At 46.1% G+C, this 21,078-nt stretch overlaps 1 protein-coding gene across 1 annotated transcript; it reads right to left on the bottom strand.

Annotated features, from left to right (window-relative positions):
• Nucleotides 1-19: 19 nt before the first annotated feature.
• LOC116679244 (scavenger receptor cysteine-rich type 1 protein M130) lies at nt 20-20,707 on the bottom strand (the record flags this gene model as incomplete). The annotated part of the gene is made up of 10 exons (XM_032508931.1): nt 20,654-20,707; nt 20,492-20,553; nt 19,781-19,839; nt 18,739-18,956; nt 14,477-14,864; nt 14,094-14,384; nt 12,294-12,608; nt 11,917-12,201; nt 1,128-1,460; nt 20-123 (listed from the first exon to the last, which is right to left on the bottom strand). Coding segments are annotated over exons 1-10 (2,109 nt in total), but the record flags the coding sequence as incomplete, so codon positions are not given.
• Nucleotides 20,708-21,078: the final 371 nt, after the last annotated feature.

Below are 21,078 nucleotides of genomic sequence, written 5' to 3'. Positions count from 1 at the left end.
CTTCAGTGGTGGAGACAACAGAGAGAGAGAGAGTCCGTACCCTGCAGTAGAAGTAAAGAACGATGTTCTCCAGCAGCAGAACCAGCAGCAGGACGGTCGCTCTGATGATTAAAGGCCTCGGATCTGATGGAACACATGGACAGTAAAACATCACACACACCACGAGTCCAACAGCTCCCATTAAACACCTGAAACTGACCTGACATCTAAGATCACTGCAACATGGACACTTGTCTCTCACACTTAGTACGCTGCATGTTGACTTTATATCATAGCATGGTCAGAGCTCGGTGATTGGTCACATCAGAAGGTGATTCTCCTAGACCAGGGGTCGGAAACCCGCGGATCCAGAGCCGCATGTGGCTCTTTGATCCCTCTGATGCGGCATGAATATTTAATTAAAACATATTTTATTTTAGTTCGTACAGCAAATTAAAGACATCAGTTCAGCTGTGACCTCCTCAGCTGCCTGGGAGGAGTCCAAAGACCTCCTCAGCTGCCTGGGAGGAGTCCAAAGACCTCCTCAGCTGCCTGGGAGGAGTCTTAAGACCTCCTCAGCTGCCTGGGAGGAGTCCAAAGACCTCCTCCTCATTTCATTTTCTCTGCAGTCGTTCATTGATTTCATAACTGTAACACAGTATAGTTTGTTTATACACTGTAAGAAAAAATTCCGTAAATTAACAGAAAAAGTACTGGCAGCTCATTACCGGGACTTTCTACCGTAATTAAATAACGGTATTCCTACAGTAAAAAAACGGAACATTTACTGTTATTTAAACGTTATATACAGAGTTATTTCATTTAAAATTTCAAAGGGTTTTGTGGCTCCCCGTGTTTTCTTTACTGTGAGAAACGGGTCCAGACGGCTCTTTGAGGGGTAAAGGTTGCCGACCCCTGTCCTAGTGAAACACCTGGCTCAGTTCTCAGAGAACCAGAGTTATCCTCGTAACCACACCTGCTCTGTCCTTCAGGTAACTGGGAGCTGATTGGTTGGAGTCTGGTTCCTATCTGACTCGTGGAACACGATGACAGTCGTCACAGAGTCAGTCCAGAAACAACATGTTGTCAGCTGATCATTTTCACTCAGTTTGGACCAATCATCTTCTCCCATCCTGTAAACAGCTTACCCATGATGCTGAGGGAGAGCACCCGGCTCTCAGACGAGAAGTTATGAGAGAAAACATGGAGCTGATAAACACAGCTGTAGTTTCCTTGGTGGGCGGGCTCTGCAACAGGAAACAGGAAGTGGGCAGAGTGATTGACAGCTGGCTGGGTGGTGTTGTGTGCTGAGGTGGAGGAGGTGAAGCTGAGCTGGAAGGAGCCTCCTGGGTACTGGGGCTGGACGGAGCAGCTGACGGTGAAGTTGGAGCCCCAGAACACCTGGAACCCCTGCTGCTGGTCCTCCTCGGAGACCCCGACCACGGAGGAGGACACAGAGATGTTGGGCTGAAGGAGCAAGTCTGGAAGACAAAATAGTTGTGGGACAGAAAACTCAGATTGGACAGATAGTCTAGCTGTCTGGATTTACCCTGCAGAGATCTGAGGACCAGGTCACCATAGTCCTCAGAAATCCACTGTAGTTTGAATTCAAACAGAAAGACACGTCCCCTCCACAGGATCTGGTTTTATTGACAGTCCCTAAGGCCGCACTGACTTTGACAAAAAGGCTTTTATTATTATTATTATTATTATTAATTTTATATATATATATATATATATATATATATATTATTTATATTTTAATTTTCAAGCCCATGTGCACGGACTCAGCTTCAGATGAAGTCCAGTTGAAGGACTTGGTCTCCCTAAAGACTTTTTAAAGGACCCGGCAGAAAGGCAGTCTGGATGTCCCGGTTTTAAATTGATTTAGGACCCGGGTTTAATGAGGACTTGTTGTTTAGAATATGAATGGAAGTGTGTTTCATGGAGAATTAAATGTTGGACTCTTTAAACATCAGATCTCTCTCTTCTAAAGGGGTACTAGTAAATGAATTATATCAGATTCTAATATTGATTATTTGTCTTACTGAAACCTGGCTGGTGATGGAGAATATGTAGTCTAAAGAATCCACCCCCCCAGTCATATTTAATACTCACATTCCTCGAGGCGCAGGCGAGGAGGTGGAGTGGCAGCCATCTTTGATTCTAGTCTACTAATAGCTCTAAACCTAAACTAAATTATAACTCATTAGAAAGTCTTGTTCTTAGTCTTTCACACCGAGTTGGAAATCAATGCAACCAGGTCTATTTGTTATAGTATACCGAGCCACCTGGTCCAGACTCTGAACCAGTTCTATTTGTTATAGTGTACCGAGACCCTGGTCCAGACTCTGAACCAGTTCTATTTGTTATAGTGTACGAGGACCTGGTCCAGACTCTGAACCAGTTCTATTTGTTATAGTGTACCGAGCACCTGGTCCAGACTCTGAACCAGTTCTATTTGTTATAGTGTACCGAGCACCTGGTCCGACTCTGAACCAGTTCTATTTGTTATAGTGTACCGCACCTGGTCCAGACTCTGAACCAGTTCTATTGTTATAGTGTACGAGCACTGGTCCAGACTCTGAACCAGTTCTATTTGTTATAGTGTACCGAGACCTGGTCCAGACTCTGAACCAGTTCTATTTGTTATAGTGTACCGAGGACCTGGTCCCGACTCTGAACCAGTTCTATTTGTTATAGTGTACCGAGCACCTGGTCCAGACTTGAACCAGTCTATTTGTTTTATAGTGTACCGAGCACCTGGTCCAGACTCTGAACCAGTTCTATTGTTATAGTGTACCGAGCACCTGGTCCAGACTCTGAAACAGTTCTATTTGTTATAGTGTACCGAGCACCTGGTCCAGACTCTGAACCAGTTCTATTTGTTATAGTGTACCGAGCACCTGTCCAGACTCTGAACCAGTTCTATTTGTTATAGTGTACCGAGCACCTGGTCCAGACTCTGAACCAGTTCTATTTGTTATAGTGTACCGAGCACCTGGTCCAGACTCTGAATTTTTATCCAAATTTGCAGAGTTTCTATCGAACTTAGTGCTAAAAACGGACAAAGTTCTTTATTGTAGGGGATTTTAATATTCATGTGGACGATGAGAATGATAGTTAGTACTGCGTTTATCTCTCTAAAGATTATTATAGCCTTAGTACTGCTTTATCTCTCTATTAGATTCTATTATAGCCTTAGTACTGTGTTTATTCTCTATTAGATTCTATTATAGCCTTAGTACTGCGTTTATCTCTATTAGATTCTATATAGCCTTAGTACTGCGTTTATCTCTATTAGATTCTATTATAGTCTTAGTACTGCGTTTATCTCTCTATTAGATTCTATTATAGCCTTAGTACTGCGTTTATCTCTCTATTAGATTCTATTATAGTCTTAGTACTGCGTTTATCTCTCTATTAGATTCTATTATAGCCTTACTGCGTTTATCTCTCTATTAGATTCTATTATAGCCTTAGTACTGCGTTTTCTCTTATTTAGATTCTATTGGCTTCTCTCAAAGTGTACATAAACCGACTCACCGTTTTAACCCCCCCCCCCATCTTGTTCTGGTATATGGTGTTGAAATGAACATTTAATAGTGTTCCCACAGAATCCCGTCCTATCTGACCACTGTTTGATAACTTTTGATTTATACTGCTGAACTACACGCGTTAGGCAAAACCTCCTATACAAGATGTCTATCTGATAGTGCTGGAGCTAAATTAAGGATGCGATTCCGTTAGCATTTAATTCATTACCAAGTCCCAAGTAACGGAGGACTCCTATGCTATTAGTCCCTCCAAATCCATCAGTTTGTTGATTAGTGACGAAGGCTCGCTACGAATGACTCTAGACTCTGTTGCCCCTCTAAAAAAGAAGAATAAAACAAAGAAGGTTAGCTCCATGGTATAACACTGAAACTCGCAAATAAAGCAAATATCGCGGAAAACTTGAGAAGATTGGCGCTCACCAAACTGGAAAATTTCGTTTACCGGTAAGATAGTCTTAAACGTAATAGGAGGCCATCCGTAATGCCAGAGCAGCGTACTACTCGTCAGTGATAGAGGAAAATAGGAACAACCCAGGTTTCTTTTCAGTACTGTGCCAGGGCTAACAGAAGTCACAGCTCTACGAGCCAAGTATTCCAGAGCTCTAGTAGTAACGACTTATGAGCTCTTCAATGATAAAATTATAACTATTAGAGCAAAATTCACCAAGACCTGCCTTTAACTGGCTTATCTCTAAACTCAGGAACCTTAGAAACAGCTGTAAAACCAGATACATGTTTAGACTGCTTTGCTTCACTTGATCTTTATCAATTTAATTCAATTATTCTTCATCTAAACCATCAACCTGCCTCTTAGACCCCATCCCGACTAGGCTTCATCTAAACCATCAACCGCTCTTGACCCCATCACGACTAGGCTTCATCTAAACCATCAACCTGCCTCTTAGACCCCATCCAGACTAGGCTTCATCTAAACCATCACCTGCCTCTTAGACCCCATCCCGACTAGGCTTATCTAAACCATCAACCTGCCTCTTGGATCCATCCCGACTAGGCTTCATCTAAACCATCAACCTGCCTCTTAGACCCTATCTCGACTAGGCTACATCTAAACCATCAACTGCCTCTTAGACCCCATCCCGACTAGGCTTCATCTAAACCATCAACCTGCCTCTTGGATCCCATCCCGACTAGGTACATCTAAACCATCAACCTGCCCTCTTGGATCCCATCCCGATAGGCTTCATCTAAACCATCAACCTGCCTCTTGGATCCCATCCCGACTAGGCTCATCTAAACCATCAAACCTGCCTCTTAGACCCTATCTCGACTAGGCTACATCTAAACATCAACCGCCTCTTGGATCCCATCCCGACTAGGCTTCATCTAAACCATCAACCTGCCTCTTGGATCCCATCCCGACTAGGCTTCATCTAAACCATCAACCTGCCTCTTGGACCCCATCCCGACTAGGCTACTTAAGAAGTTTTACCATTAGTCGACACTTCACTACTGAATATAACCAATCGATCTTTATTAACAGGCTAGTACCACAGTACTTTAAAGTAGCTGTAATTAAACCTCTTCTGAAAAGCCAAACCTTGATCAGATGTTTTAGCCAATATAGACCTATATCCAACCTTGATCAGATGTTTTAGCCAACTATGACCTAGCCAACATACCAACCCTGATCCAGATCCAGATGTTTTAGCCAACTATAGACCTATATCCACCTTGATCCAGATGTTTTAGCCAACTAGAGACCTATATCCAACCTTGATCCAGATGTTTTAGCCAACTATAGACCTATAGACAACCTTGATCCAGATGTTTTAGCCAACTATAGACCTATATCCAAACCTGATCCAGATGTTTTAGCAAACTATAGACCTATATCCAACCTTGATCCAGATGTTTTAGCCAACTATAGAAATATATCCAACCTGATCCAGATGTTTAGCCAACTATAGACCTATAGCCAACCTTGATCCAGATGTTTTAGCCAACTATAGACCTATATCCAACCTTGATCCAGATGTTTTAGCCAACTATAGACCTATATCCAACCCTGATCCAGATGTTTTAGCCAACTATAGACCTATATCCACCAACCTTCCATTTCTCTCTAAGATTCTTGAGAAAGCAGTCGCCAAACAGCTGTGTGACTTTGCATAGCAACAGCTTATTTGAGGATTTTCAGTCAGGATTTAGAGTTCATCATAGTACAGAGACGGCACTTGTTAAATTACTAATGACCTCCTAATTGCATCAGCGAAGGACTTATCTCTGTACTTGTGTTATTAGATCTTAGCGCTGCATTTTGATACCATTGACCATCATATCTTATTACAGAGATTGGAACATTTAATTGGCATTAAAGGGACTGCTCTAAGCTGGTTTAAGTCTTATTTATCAGATCCATCTCAGTTCGTTCATGTTAACGATGAATCCTCTGTGCACGCCAAGGTTAGTCATGGAGTCCACAAGGATCTGTGCTCGGTCCAATCCTGTTCACTTTATATATGCTTCCTTTAGGTAGTATTATTAGGAAACACTCCATAAACTTTCATTGTTATGCAGATGATACTCAGTTATATCTATCAATCAAGCCGGATGAAACTAATCAGTTAGCTAAACTTCAAACGTGCCTTCAGGATATTAACACTAGAACGGCCATGACGGTCATTTTGACCGTTTTGAAATTTATATATTTAATAACTTTGCTGGATAAAAAAATACAGTCCTGCTGGTCCCTGACTTTTCCTAAAAGGCTCTAAATTTTAATTTAAAATAGTTTTTATATACATTACACACTAGGCAAAGAAAATAAAATCACTTTTGCCTAATTCGGCCATACACGGTCAAATTGACCGCTCGGATTTTTACAGTATTGTTTTTAATCTTTCGCACGTTGAAGATGCATATTGGTTGCTTAGTTACCATCAGCGTCTCTGTCAGAGAAACGTCATAAGCGGTCTTGAGTAACAACTGTGGGCATCAGCGATGGGCCGAAGGTAAAGCCAGGGTCGGTAATGCTAGCTACCACAATGAATACGGCGTGGAGGCACTCCGTTCTGAACCAGAAGGCAGCGCCGGGGGGGGGGGGCGCTCTGTGGAAGGAGCGGGACACGGAGCTAGATGGCCGGGGGCTGCCTACGTGTTTATACAACTTTATACATCCTCAAACTGCCTGGAATCATCACATCCTCTCCAAGGAGGGCACCAGCAGGGACATTGTCCGGAGGAAGTCCAGGCAGAACTGGCAGAGGAGCTGAGAGCCGAGTTTAGAGAGGAGAAAAGGGAGCGGGGGGGGGGCGCGGTCCAGCAGCGCTGGTCACCCCACCAACACGGAGGCAGTGACAGGTTACGTTAGGTTATAAATGTTCAAAGAAAATACTTTTAGGTGTTATTTGCATGTTATGAGTAATGTTGAATGAATTTACAGACCATATTTTTCAGATGTGAATGAAATAATTACGTTTCACTACGCCATGATATGAATTATTGAAACACCTGGTCAACTCAAGTGTATAATTAAACTCGTTAAATTGTACATTTTGGTGTTATTTCGTTTTTCTAAAGATATCCTAACAAAATACCTGCATTAATATTGCAATTAGGGATTTATCATGACAGATTATAGAGTTTGGAATCTGGTGGTCAAAATCACCGCTCTTGGCAGTAGTTATGGAATCCCGGCACTTCTAGTGTTAAAACCTGGATGACCTGTAATTTTCTAATGTTAAACTCAGATAAAACTGAAGTCATTGCTCTGGGGCCCAAGCACCTCCGTGACGCACTATCCAAAGAGATAGTTACTCTGGATGGCACCACCCTGGCCTCCAGCACCACCCTGGCCCCCAGCACCACCCTGGCCTCCAGCACCACCCTGGCCTCCAGCACCACCTGGCCCCCAGCACCACCCTGGCCTCCAGCACCACCCTGGCCTCCAGCACCACCCTGGCCCCCAGCACCACCCTGACCTCCAGCACCACCCTGGCCCCCAGCACCACCCTGGCCTCCAGCACCACCCTGGCCTCCAGCACCACTGTGAGGAATCTTGGAGTCATCTTTGATCAGGACATGTCTTTAATTCCCACTTAAAGCAAATTTCAAGGATCGCCTTTTTTCACCTACGTAATATTGCAAAAATCAGGAATATCCTGTCTAAAATGATGCAGAAAAACTAGTCCATGCATTTGTTACTTCTAGGTTGGATTACTGCAATTCTTTACTATCAGGCTGCTCGAAGACGTCCATAAAGACTCTACAGCTGATCCAGAATGCTGCGGCACGTGTTCTGACGGGAACAGGAAAAGAGACCACGTTTCTCCTGTTTTAGCTTCTCTGCATTGGCTTCCTGTAAAATCTAGAATAGAATTTAAAATCCTTCTTCTCACCTACAAAGCTCTTCATGGTCAGGCTCCATCTTATCTTAAAGAGCTCATAGTACCTTACAACCCTGCGAGAGCACTACGCTCCCAGAATGCAGGGTTACTGGTGGTTCCTAGAGTCTCTAAAAGTAGAATGGGAGCCAGAGCCTTCAGCTATCAGGCTCCTCTCCTGTGGAACCAGGTTCCAGTCTGGGTCCAGTGACCAGAGCGTTCAGCTATCAGGCTCCTCTCCTGTGGAACCAGGTTCCAGTCTGGGTCCAGTGACCAGAGCGTTCAGCTATCAGGCTCCTCTCCTGTGGAACCAGGTTCCAGTCTGGGTCCAGTGACCAGAGCGTTCAGCTATCAGGCTCCTCTCCTGTGGAACCAGGTTCCAATTTGGGTCCGGGAGGCAGACACCGTCTCCACATTTAAGAGTAGGCTTAAGACTTTCCTTTTTGATAAAGCTTATAGTTAGGGCATAGAATTGAATGTTGTAAGGGAGTGAGGAGTGCAGTGTCCGCCTAACCCGGCCCACCTGCTTCTCGTCATAGTTGTCGACCCTAACCAGGGTTGTATCCCATCCCCCACTCTGACTTCCTGACCCTAACCCCAACTGTTCTTCCCCTACCCTAACCAGGGTTGTATCCCATCCCCCACTCTGACCTTCCTGACCCTAACCCCAACTGTTTCTCCCCCTACCCTAACCAGGGTTTGTATCCTATCCCACACTTTGACCCTCCTGACCTTCCTGTCTTCCTTTGACACACGAGCTCCTCTATCTTTCTATCTTCCCTTTCTGTGCATCCATGTCCTAGAAATGTTGTTGCTAACCTAGCTCCGGGGAGTCACTCCCCGGAGTCCTTTTGTTCTTTTTTCCCAGCATGTTCCCTCGGACCGGAGAGGCTCCAGGATCGTGGTGGCAGGTGTCGCCATGGTCCCGCTCCACGTTCTGCGGTGCCCTGCTACGTCCTGCTACGTCCTGATACATCCTGCTACTTCCTGCTACGCCCTGCTACGTCCTGCTACATCCTGCTACGTCCTGCTACGCCCTGCTACGTCCTGATACATCCTGCTACGTCCTGCTACGCCCTGCTACGTCCTGCTACATCCTGCTACATCCTGCTACGTCCTGCTACGTCCTGCTACGCTCTGCTACGCCCTGCTACGTCCTGCTACATCCTGCTACATCCTGCTACGTCCTGCTACGCTCTGCTACGCCCTGCTACGTCCTGCTACATCCTGCTACATCCTGCTACATCCTGCTACGTCCTGCTACGCTCTGCTACGTCCTGCTACGTCCTGTTGTGCCTTGTAGTGCCCACAGTGACCCGCTATGCCATGAACTACTACAAAGAACTGCTACAAACTACTAATTTTTCTATTTTTGTTATTTCCACTAACCCCAACCGGCTCGTCAGACGCCGCCTACCAAGAGTCTGGGTCTGGGTCTGGGTCTGACCCAGGTTTCTGCCTAAAAGGAAGTTTTTCCTCTCCACTGTTGCACTGTTGCTGCTCTGGAGGAAACTACTAGAACTGTTGGGTCCTGCTCTATATGTAAAGTGTCTCGAGATAACTCTTGTTATGAATTGATACTATAAATAAAATTGGATTGAATTGTTTATGTGTCTCTGTGTTTGTGTTGTAGTGTGTGTATATATGTTGTAGTGTGTATATGTGTTGTAGTGTGTATATGTGTTGTAGTGTGTATATGTGTTGTAGTGTGTATATGTGTTGTAGTGTGTATATGTGTTGTAGTGTGTATATGTGTTGTAGTGTGTATATGTGTTGTAGTGTGTATATGTGTTGTAGTGTGTATATGTGTTGTAGTGTGTATATGTGTTGTAGTGTGTATATGTTGTAGTGTGTATATGTGTGTAGTGTGTATATGTGTTGTAGTGTGTATATGTGTTGTAGTGTGTATATGTGTTGTAGTGTGTATATGTGTTGTAGTGTGTATATGTGTTGTAGTGTGTATATGTGTTGTAGTGTGTATATGTGTTGTAGTGTGTATATGTGTTGTAGTGTGTATATGTGTTGTAGTGTGTATATGTGTTGTAGTGTGTATATGTGTTGTAGTGTGTATATGTGTTGTAGTGTGTATATGTGTTGTAGTGTGTATATGTTGTAGTGTGTATATGTGTTGTAGTGTGTATATGTGTTGTAGTGTGTGTATATGTGTTGTAGTGTGTGTGTGTTGTAGTGTGTATGTGTGTTGTAGTGGTGTATATGTGTTGTAGTGTGTATATGTGTTGTAGTGTGTATATGTGTTGTAGTGTGTATATGTGTTGTAGTGTGTGTATGTGTTGTAGTGTGTATATGTGTTGTAGTGTGTATATGTGTTGTAGTGTGTATGTGTGTTGTAGTGTGTGTATATGTGTTGTAGTGTGTGTATATGTGTTGTAGTGTGTATATGTGTTGTAGTGTGTATATGTGTTGTAGTGTGTATATGTGTTGTAGTGTGTATATGTGTTGTAGTGTGTATTGTGTTGTAGTGTGTAAATGTGTTGTAGTGTGTATTTTGTTTGTAGTGTGTATTTGTGTTGTAGTGTGTATATGTGTTGTATTGTGTATATGTTTTGTAGTGTTTATATGTGTTGTAGTGTGTATATGTGTTGTAGTGTGTATATGTGTTGTAGTGTGTATATGTGTTGTAGTGTGTATATGTGTTGTAGTGTGTATATGTGTTGTAGTGTGTATATGTGTGTAGTGTGTTATGTGTGTAGTGTGTATTTGTGTTGTAGTGTGTATATGTGTTGTAGTGTGTATTTGTGTTGTAGTGTGTATATGTGTTGTAGTGTGTATATGTGTTGTAGTGTGTATATATGTTGTAGTGTGTGTATTTGTGTTGTAGTGTTTATATATGTCGTAGTGTGTTATGTGTTTAGTGTGTGTATATGTTGTAGTGTGTATGTGTCGTAGTGTGTATATGTGTTATAGTGTGTATGTGTTGTAGTGTGTGTATGTGATGTAGTGTGTGTATTTGTGTTGTAGTGTGTATTTGTGTTGTAGTGTGTATATGTGTTATAGTGTGTATATGTGTTATAGTGTGTATATGTGTTGTAGTGTGTATATGTGTTGTAGTGTGTATATGTGTTGTAGTGTGTATTTGTGTTGTAGTGTGTATATGTGTTGTAGTGTGTATATGTGTTGTAGTGTGTATATGTGTTGTAGTGTGTATATGTGTTGTAGTGTGTATATGTGTATTTGTGTTGTAGTGTGTATTTGTGTTGTAGTGTGTATTTGTGTTGTAGTGTATATGTGTTGTAGTGTGTATTTGTGTTGTAGTGTGTATTTGTGTTGTAGTGTGTATTTGTGTTGTAGTGTGTATATGTGTTGTAGTGTGTATATGTGTTGTAGTGTGTATATGTGTATTTGTGTTGTAGTGTGTATTTGTGTTGTAGTGTGTATATGTGTTGTAGTGTGTATATGTGTTGTAGTGTGTATATGTGTTATAGTGTGTATGTGTTGTAGTGTGTGTATGTGTTGTAGGTGTGTATTGTTGTAGTGTGTATTTGTGTTGTAGTGTGTATTTGTGTTGTAGTGTGTATTTGTGTTGTAGTGTGTATTTGTGTTGTAGTGTGTATTTGTGTTGTAGTGTGTATTGTGTTGTAGTGTGTATTTGTGTTGTAGTGTGTATTTGTGTTGTAGTGTGTGTATTTGTGTTGTAGTGTGTATTTGTGTTGTAGTGTGTATTTGTGTTGTAGTGTGTGTATTTGTGTTGTAGTGTGTATTTGTGTTGTAGTGTGTATTTGTGTTGTAGTGTGTGTATTTGTGTTGTAGTGTGTGTACAGTGGGGTGTGCCCCACCCCCAGATAAAATGTGTATTTGAAGAAGAAAGAAAAGATGAAAAATCTCCAAAAGGATCAAAAGACAGATTATTAATTCATATAAATTAATAATATTAATAATATTAATAATATTAATAATATTAATAATATTTCATCATTTACACTTTCAACAGAACAGAGAACTACTAACTGCTGTTTGCTGACTTTATTTAACGTTACAATATTACAGCTGTAAGTTCTCCCACCACGGGGACGGCTTACCTGAGCAGGTGAGATTAAGGAAGGAGGAAGAGGAATCTGATGCTGCACACTCCCTCAGAGCAGATCCAGACTCAACACAGCCAGACCTGATCCACCACACAGATCTGTATGAGGACTCTTCTCTCTCTACAGAAACAGCAGAGCCACAGTCTAACTCTCTGCAGGCAGCAGCTGATGTCTTCAGGGTCCAGGGAGAGTAACCAATCACAGGTCTCCATTCTCCGTTATGTTTCACCTCCAGTGTCCCTGCACAGCGACTGCCCCCCCCCACCAACCTGACAGACTCTGAACAGAAACCAGAGAGTCATCAGCAAAAGATCAAAGTGAGTATTATTAGAAGAGACATGAACCAATCAGAGCCTCAGCTCCTCTTCTACCTGAGCAGGTGAGTCCAACAGCTTTTCCAGGTGAGCAGGTGTTTCTATCTGAGCCTGAGCTTCTACAGTCCAGGAGAGCAGACTCATGGCCTCCACACTGGAACTCTTTGGTCCTCATTGGAGGCTCCACGTCTCCATAGAGCGCCCCCTGGAGGACTGAAGGAGCCCCACAGCCAAGCTCCCTGCAGACCACCTCTGCATCCTGCTGGTCAAAGTCCTGTTCACACACTGAGGACCAGGTCTGGGTAGACTGGTTAGTCTTCACCTCCAGTCTGCCTGAGCACAGACTGGTCCCGTCCACCAGCCTGACAGAGTCTGGAGAGATGATAGAAGATAACAGAGAGAGAGAAAAGACCCCAGACCCAGAACAACAAGTCCCTGATTCAGACTGGACTCAGCACCGCTCCAACAGAAGATCCTCACTAACACCAGAACTCATCTTCATACCGCGGTCCCACCGCCCGGGGACAGACGCCACAATGTGTGTGGTGATGTTTTATAAATGCATTCATCGTCCCAGTGTCTCCGTGCTGTGGACACTGTGTCTCATGGAGCCTGGAGATTCATCACAAACCTAAAATCTCTCTCTCATCACTGTCTGCTGTATTCTCGGGTCGGGGGGGGGGGGGGGGGCAGTTTTAGGACGTCTTCCTCTTTATCTGAACACTTGGCACTGACTTTGGCAAAAAGGCTTTTATTATTATAAACAGTATCTATATCTACAAATATATATGTATAGATATTTGTATTAATTTTATACTTTTATATATTCATTTTGCAACCCCTCAGCTTCAGATGAAGTCCAGTTGAAGGACTTGGTCTCCCTAAAGACTTTTTAAAGGACCCGGCAGAAAGGCAGTCTGGATGTCCCTGGTTTTAAATTGATTTAATGAGGACATTGTTGTTAGAATATGAATGGAAGTGTCTCTGTGTTTGTGTTGTAATGTGTATATGCGTTGTAGTGTGTGTATATGTGTTGTAGTGTGTATATGTGTTGTAGTGTGTATATGTGTTGTAGTGTGTATATGCGTTGTAGTGTGTATATGTGATGTAGTGTGTATATGTGTTGTAGTTTGTATATGCGTTGTAGTGTGTATATGTAAATGTAAATGTGCTGTATTTATATATCTTTTCTAGTCTTAACAACTGCTCAAAGCGCTTTTACATCTACAGGAAACATTCACACATTTATACACTGTGGCCGGGGCTGCTCATCAGATACACACTCTCACACATCTACACACCTGCTCATCAGATACACACTCACACACATCTACACACCTGCTCATCAGATACACACTCACACACATCTACACACCTGCTCATCAGATACACACTCACACACATCTACACACCTGCTCATCAGATACACACTCTCACAAACATCTACACACCTGCTCATCAGATACACACTCTACACATTCACACTCCGATGCGCAGCACCGGGGGCAACTCGGGGTTCAGTGTCTTACCAAGGACACTTCGACAGTGACTGCAGGGGCGGGGATCGAACCACCAACCTTCCGATTGGCAGGCAACCGCTCTACCACTGAGCCACAGCCGCCGTGTATGTGTTGTAGTGTGTGTTTGCTTGCTTGGACGCGTGTTTTGCCAATATTCAATGTCCACAAGTACTGTCTGCATTTTGGTGCTGTGACCCATTTATTTTCCCTTTGTCAAATTCAAACCTTAACACGTCTAACACACGATATATAAACAAAACAAAACAAAGTGTTGTAATGGCTCCAACAGTGTGTATACGTGTTGTAGTAAGTTCTCCCACCACGGGGACGGGCTTACCTGAGCAGGTGAGATTAAGGAAGGAGGAAGAGGAATATGATTCTGCACACTCCCTCAGAGCAGATCCAGACTCAGCACAGTCAGACCTGATCCACCACACAGGTCTGTCTGAGGACTCTTGTCTCTCTCCTACAGAGACAGCAGAGCCACAGTCTAACTCTCTGCAGAATGCAGCAGATGATGTCTTCAGGGTCCAGGGAGAGTAACCAATCGCTGGTCTCCATTCTCCGTCACGTTTCACCTCCAGTGTCCCTGCACAGCGACTGCCCCCCCCCACCAACCTGACAGGCTCTGAACAGAAACCAGAGAGTCATCAGCAAAAGATCAAAGTGAGTATTATTAGAAGAGACATGAACCAATCAGAGCCTCAGCTCCTCTTCTACCTGAGCAGGTGAGTCCAACAGCTTTTCCAGGTGAGCAGGTGTTTCTATCTGAGCCTGAGCTTCTACAGTCCAGGAGAGCAGACTCATGGCCTCCACACTGGAACTCTTTGGTCCTCATTGGAGGCTCCATGTCTCCATAGAGCGCCCCTTGGAGGACTGAAGGAGCCCCACAGCCAAGCTCCCTGCAGACCACCTCTGCATCCTGCTGGTCAAAGTCCTGTTCACACACTGAGGACCAGGTCTGGGTAGACTGGTTAGTCTTCACCTCCAGTCTGCCTGAGCACAGACTGGTCCCGTCCACCAGCCTGACAGAGTCTGGAGAGATGATAGAAGATAACAGAGAGAGAGAAAAGACCCCAGACCCAGAACAACAAGTCCCTGATTCAGACTGGACTCAGCACCGCTCCAACAGAAGATCCTCACTAACACCAGAACTCATCTTCATACCGCGGTCACACCGCAATTTCAATTTCAGACCCTCCATGATTTCATGGGAGAACTTGCAAAATAGCAGGGTGTTTAAATACTTATTTTTCTTACTGTTTATACTACCTCCACCAGATGTAGATCCTGTATACACTGCCTCCACCAGATGTAGATCCTGTATATACTGCCGCCACCAGATGTAGATCCTGTATATACTGCCTCCACCTAATGTAGATCCTGGATATACTGCCTCCACCTAATGTAGATCCTGTATACACTGCCTCCACCAGATGTAGATCCTGTATACACTGCCTCCACCAGATGTAGATCCTGTATATACTGCCTCCACCTGATGTAGATCCTGTATATACTGCCTCCACCTGATGTAGATCCTGTATATACTGCCTCCACCTGATGTAGATCCTGTATATACTGCCTCCACCTGATGTAGATCCTGTATATACTGCCTCCACCTGATGTAGATCCTGTATATACTGCCTCCACCTGATGTAGATCCTGTATATACTGCCTCCACCTGATGTAGATCCTGTATATACTGCCTCCACCTGATGTAGATCCTGTATATACTGCCTCCACCTGATGATTATCCTGTATAACCCGTCTCTTCAGGAACAAACGAGGACTAGAGGGACGTCATTTAGGGGCGACGATGGTCATCAGACCGTAGAAGGATCCCCTAAAGAGTCTGAAGCCCCCCCTCATGTCCCTGTCCCCATCAGACTAGCTACGGCCTGGGGGGGCTATAGACCACCCTCATGTCCCTGTCCCCATTAGACTAGCAACAGCCTGGGGGGGGGGGGGGGGCTATAGACCACCCTCATGTCCCTGTCTCCATCAGACTAGCTAAGGCCTGGGGGGGGGGGAGCCTGCAGAACTACAAGCACATTTATAAAATAATATTATATTAAAAGTATTTAACTAATGGGGGGGGTGACATGAAGGCGGCGTCGCAGTCGTCATCCTGGCGTGACCCGGAGCAAATAAATATATCACATTTGTTTTTGTTAAAATATCAAAAACAAAGTAGGAGTTATTTTTCACGAAACACAATAGCAGACTGGAATGCTCTCCGTTGGTGAAGTTCACAATTGTACAGAAGAAGAAGAAGAAGAAGAAGAAGAAGAAGAAGGGATGAAATGTGATCGTCACTTCCGGTAAGTGCACGTGGCCGTGCGCGATTTGAGAAAACACTCCTCTGTGGACATGTACACACTACAAAGACAGGACGTCCAGTGTCCTGTCTGGAAGGAACCAACGGAAGGACGCTATTTGAGACACAGCCATGTGTGTGTTGTGTTGATGAGCAGCTACAACGTTAGCCTAGCACTGATCGCTCCAGACTCCATTCACAAAACTAACATTTTAAAGATGTCTGCTTGTCGCCGTGCAGACAGACCGGATGAAGTAGGATTCATACTTTTTAAAAAACTGCATCATTGGACTCACCATCCATCCATCTTCGACCGCTTATCCGGTATCGGGTCGCGGGGGCAGCAGCTCCAGTAGGAGACCCCAAACTTCCTTTTCCCGAGCCACATCAAAAAGCTCCGACTGGGGGATCCCGAGGCGTTCCCAGGCCAGGTTGGAGATATAATCTCTCCACCTAGTCCTGGGTCTTCCCCGAGGTCTCCTCCCAGCTGGACGTGCCTGGAACACCTCCCTAGGGAGGCGCCCAGGAGGTATCCTTACCAGATGCCCGAACCACCTCAACTGGCTTCTTTCAACGCAAAGGAGCAGCGGCTCTACTCCGAGCTCCTCTCGGATGACTGAGCTTCTCACCCTATCTCTAAGGGAGACCCCAGCCACCCTCCTGAGGAAACCCATTCGGCCGCTTGTTCTCTGGATCTCGTTCTTTCGGTCATGACCCAGCCTTCAGGACCGTAGGTGAGTGTAGGAACAAAAATTGCCCGGTAGATCGAGAGCTTTGCCTTCTGGCTCAGCTCCCTTTTCGTCACAACGGTGCGATAAACAGAATGTAATACTGCAACGGCTGCTCCGATTCTCCCGGGGGGACCCGGTCATACGCCTTGTAGACACATGTAGACTGGTTGGGCATACTCCCAGGCTCCCTCCAGGATCCTCCAGGAGAGTAAAGATCTGATCCGTTGTTCCACGACCAGGACGGAATCCGCATTGTTCCTCTTCAATCAGAGGTTCGACTATCGGCCGAACCCTCCTTTCCAGCACCTTGGAGTAGACTTTACCAGGGAGGCTGAGAAGTGTGATACCCCTGTAATTGGCACACACCCTCTGGTCCCCCTTTTTGAAGAGTGGAACCACCACCCCGGTCTGCCACTCCTTAGGCATTGTCCCAGACTTCCACACCATGTTGAAGAGGCGTGTCAACCAAGACAGCCCCTCCACACCCAGAGCTTTCAGCATTTCTGGGCGGATCTCATCAATCCCTGGGGCTTTGCCGCTGTGGAGTTGTTTGACTACCTCAGCGACCTCTACCAGGGAAATTGACAACAATCCCCCATCATCCTCCAGCTCTGCCTCCACCACAGAGGACGTGTCAGCTGGATTTAGGAGTTCCTCAAAGTGCTCCTTCCACCGCTCTATTACCTCCCCAGTTGAGGTCAACAATGTCCCATTCTTACTGTATACAGCTTGGATGAGTCCCCGCTTCCCCCTCCTGAGGTGGCGAACGGTTTTCCAGAAGCACCTTGGTGCCGACCGAAAGTCCTTCTCCATGTCTTCTCCAAACTTCTCCCACACCCGCTGCTTTGCCTCTGCATGGCAGAGGCTGCAGCCCTTCGGGCCCGTCGGTACCCTACAACTGCCTCCGGCTTCCTCCGGGATAACATATCCCGGTAGGACTCCTTCTTCAGTCGGATGGCTTCCCTGACCACCGGTGTCCACCAGGGTGTTCGTGGGTTACCGCCCCATGAGGCACCTAAGACCCTAAGACCGCAGCTCGCCGCCGCAGCTTCAGCAATGGAAACTTTGAACATTGTCCACTCAGGTTCAATGCCCCCAGCCTCCACAGGGATGCACGAAAAGCTCCGCCAGAGGTGTGAGTTGAAAGTCCTTCGGACAGGGGCCTCCAGACGTTCCCAATTTACCCGCACTACGCGTTTGGGCTTACCAGGTCTGTCCAGAGTCCTCCCGCATCCCCTGACCCAACTCACCACCAGATGGTGATCAGTTGACAGCTCTGCCCCTCTCTTCACCCGAGTGTCCAAAACATACGGCCTCAGATCAGATGAAACGATTATAAAATCGATCATTGACCTTTGGCCTAGGGTGCTCTGGTACCACCACGTACACTTATGAGCATCCCTATGTTCGAACATGGTGTTTGTGATGGACAATCCATGACTAGCACAGAAGTCCAACAACAGACAACCACTCTGGTTCATATCAGGGAGGCCGTTCCTCCCAATCACGCCTCTCCAAGTATCTCCATCATTGCCCACGTGTGCGTTGAAGTCCCCCAGCAGAACTATGGAGTCCCCTACTGGAGCCCCATACAGGACTCCATTCAAGGTCTCCAAGAAGGCCGAATACTCCAAACTCCTGTTTGGTGCATATGCACAAACAACAGTCAGAGTTTCCCCCCCCATCACCCGCAGGCGTAGGGAGGCGACCCTCTCGTCCACCGGGGTAAACTCCAACGCAGCGGCACTCAGCCGGGGGCTTGTGAGTATCCCACACCCGCCCGGTGCCTCACACCCTGGGCAACTCCAAACATTTGGACTCACAATTTATTTATTTATTTATTACAAAACAAGGAAATCTTTAACTCAAGTAGCGCTGGTGCGCTTGTTAAACTAAGGCAGCGGGGCTTTCGCACCGCGCTCCCCTCCATCCACCTGGCAAATGTCCGCTCTCTGGCCAACAAAATGGATGAACTGCTGCTCCTCAACAGAACTAACTCGGACTTCTGCAGATCTGCCGCCCTCTGCTTTACCGAATCCTGGCTCACTCCGCGCATCCCGGACAGCGCTCTTCTCCTCCCGGGATTCAATCTTTACCGGGCGGACCGCGTACTGGAGCTCACGGGGAAAACAAAGGGAGGCGGACTCTGTCTCTAAACGAAGGTTGGTGTACAGATGTCACAGTTCTGGAAAAATCCTGCAGCCCCAACTTAGAGTCACTATTCATAAACTGCAAACCATTTTATTCACCGCGGGAGTTTTCCTCGTTCATTCTAGTCTACATCCCCCCAGGCCTGTGTTAGTGAGGCGTTACTGCACCTTGCCCACCAGGTCTACATCCCCTCAGGCCTGTGTTAGTGAGGCGTTACTGCACCTTGCCACCAGGTCTACATCCCCCTCGGCCTGTGTTAGTTGAGGCGTTACTACACCTGGCGCACAGGTCTACATCCCACCTCAGGCTTGTGTTAGTGAGGCGTTACTGCACCTGGCCCACCAGGTCTACATTCCCCCCAGGCCTGTGTTAGTGAGGCGTTACTGCACCTGGCCACCAGGTCTACATCCCCTCAGGCCTGGTAGTGAGCGTTACTGCACCTGGCCGACCGATACTAACGTGGGAAAAAACTCTGATCCCTGCTCATGTTTTGGGGACTTCAACAGAGCAAACCTCAGCCACGGACTCCCAAATTATGGCAGCATATTAAGTGTCCCACCAGGGACACAAATATACTGGACCACTGCTTATACATTAAAGGACTCCTATCGCTCTGTCCCACGTGCAGCCTTGGGACTCTCTGATCACTGTGTGGTTCATCTTGTCCCGACATACAGGCAGAAACGAAATTGCTGTTAAACCTGTTGTATAAGAGGGTGAAAAGATGGACCAACGAGTCAAAGCTGGATTTACAGGCCTGCTTTGACTTCTACTGATTGGAGTGGTTTTTGAGGCTGCAGCGCGCCCACTGATGGACCAACTAACCGACACTGTGACATCTTACATCAGCTTTTGTGTAGGACATGTGTGCCGACAATAACCTTCTGCACATATAACAACCCAAAAACCCTGGTTCACAGCAAGACTCAGGCAGCTCCGTCAGTCAAAGGAGGAGGCCTTCAGAAGTGGGGACAGAGTCCTTGTATACCAGGGCAGGAAACACGGACCAAAGAGATCAGAGTCAGCTAGAGGAGCTATGCTAAAAAAGCTGAAAAACAGCTTTTCAAACAACGATCCTCGCGGTCAGTGTGGAGAGGCCTGCAGAGACCCCCAAACTACAGGAGACATCCCCAACACATTGCGGTCTACTCAAGACTGGCTGACGAGCTGAACAGCTTCTACTGTAGGTTTGAAAGACCACAGTCACACCCCTCCACGATCATCTCAGTCCCCAAAAAAACACTCCCTCTGTGGACTTAATGACTACAGGCCTGTTGCCCTGACCTGGTAGTCATGAAGTTCTTTGAACGACTGGTGGTGGCCACATGAAGGACATCACAGTCCCCTTGCTGGACCCCCTGCAGTGTGCTACAGGGCTAACAGGTCTGTGGAGGATGCAGTCAACTTGGGACTGCATTACATCCTGCAACACCTCGACTCCCCAGGGGCATATGCAAGGATCCTGTTTGTGGAATTCAGCTCGGCGTTCAACACCATCATCCCAGACATCCTCAGCACCAAACTCTCCCAGCTCACTGTGCCAGCCTCCACCTGTCAGGGATCCAAACTTCCTGACTGACAGGAGTCAGCAGGTGAGGCTGGGGAATCACACATCAGCACACGGACAATCACACATGGCGCACCCCAGGGGGTGTGTGCTCTCCCACTGCTTTTCTCCCTTCTACACAATGACTGCACCTCTAGGAGAACCCATGTTAAACTCCTGAAGTTCTCTGACGACACAACCGTCATCGGCCTCTCGGGACGGTGAGTGAGTGCGGCCTACAGACGGGGGGGGGGTGAGGTCCGGCCTACAGACGGGAGGTGGATCAGCTGGCTCTCTGGTGCTGTCAGAACAACTTGAGCTCAACACGCTGACTGTGGAGCTGAAATTGGACTCAGGAAGAGACCCCCACTCTTTCCCCCCCACCCCACACATTGTCCTCAGAAACCTACCCTTGTCCCCCCTTGGGCTTAATAGCAGGTGGTCAAACCTAGGTCAGGGTCTAGCTCTGCTCTGGGTTTTACTGCTGTTTGCGACTTTATTAACGTTACAATATTACAGCTGTAGTTCTCCCACCACGGGGACGGGCTTACTGAGCAGGTGAGATCAAAAGAAGGAG

The sequence above is a fragment of the Etheostoma spectabile genome, unplaced genomic scaffold (assembly GCF_008692095.1).
Source record: "Etheostoma spectabile isolate EspeVRDwgs_2016 unplaced genomic scaffold, UIUC_Espe_1.0 scaffold00009985, whole genome shotgun sequence".
Classification (NCBI taxonomy): Eukaryota; Metazoa; Chordata; class Actinopteri; order Perciformes; family Percidae; genus Etheostoma; species Etheostoma spectabile.
This window is presented reverse-complemented; position numbering and strand designations above follow the sequence as displayed.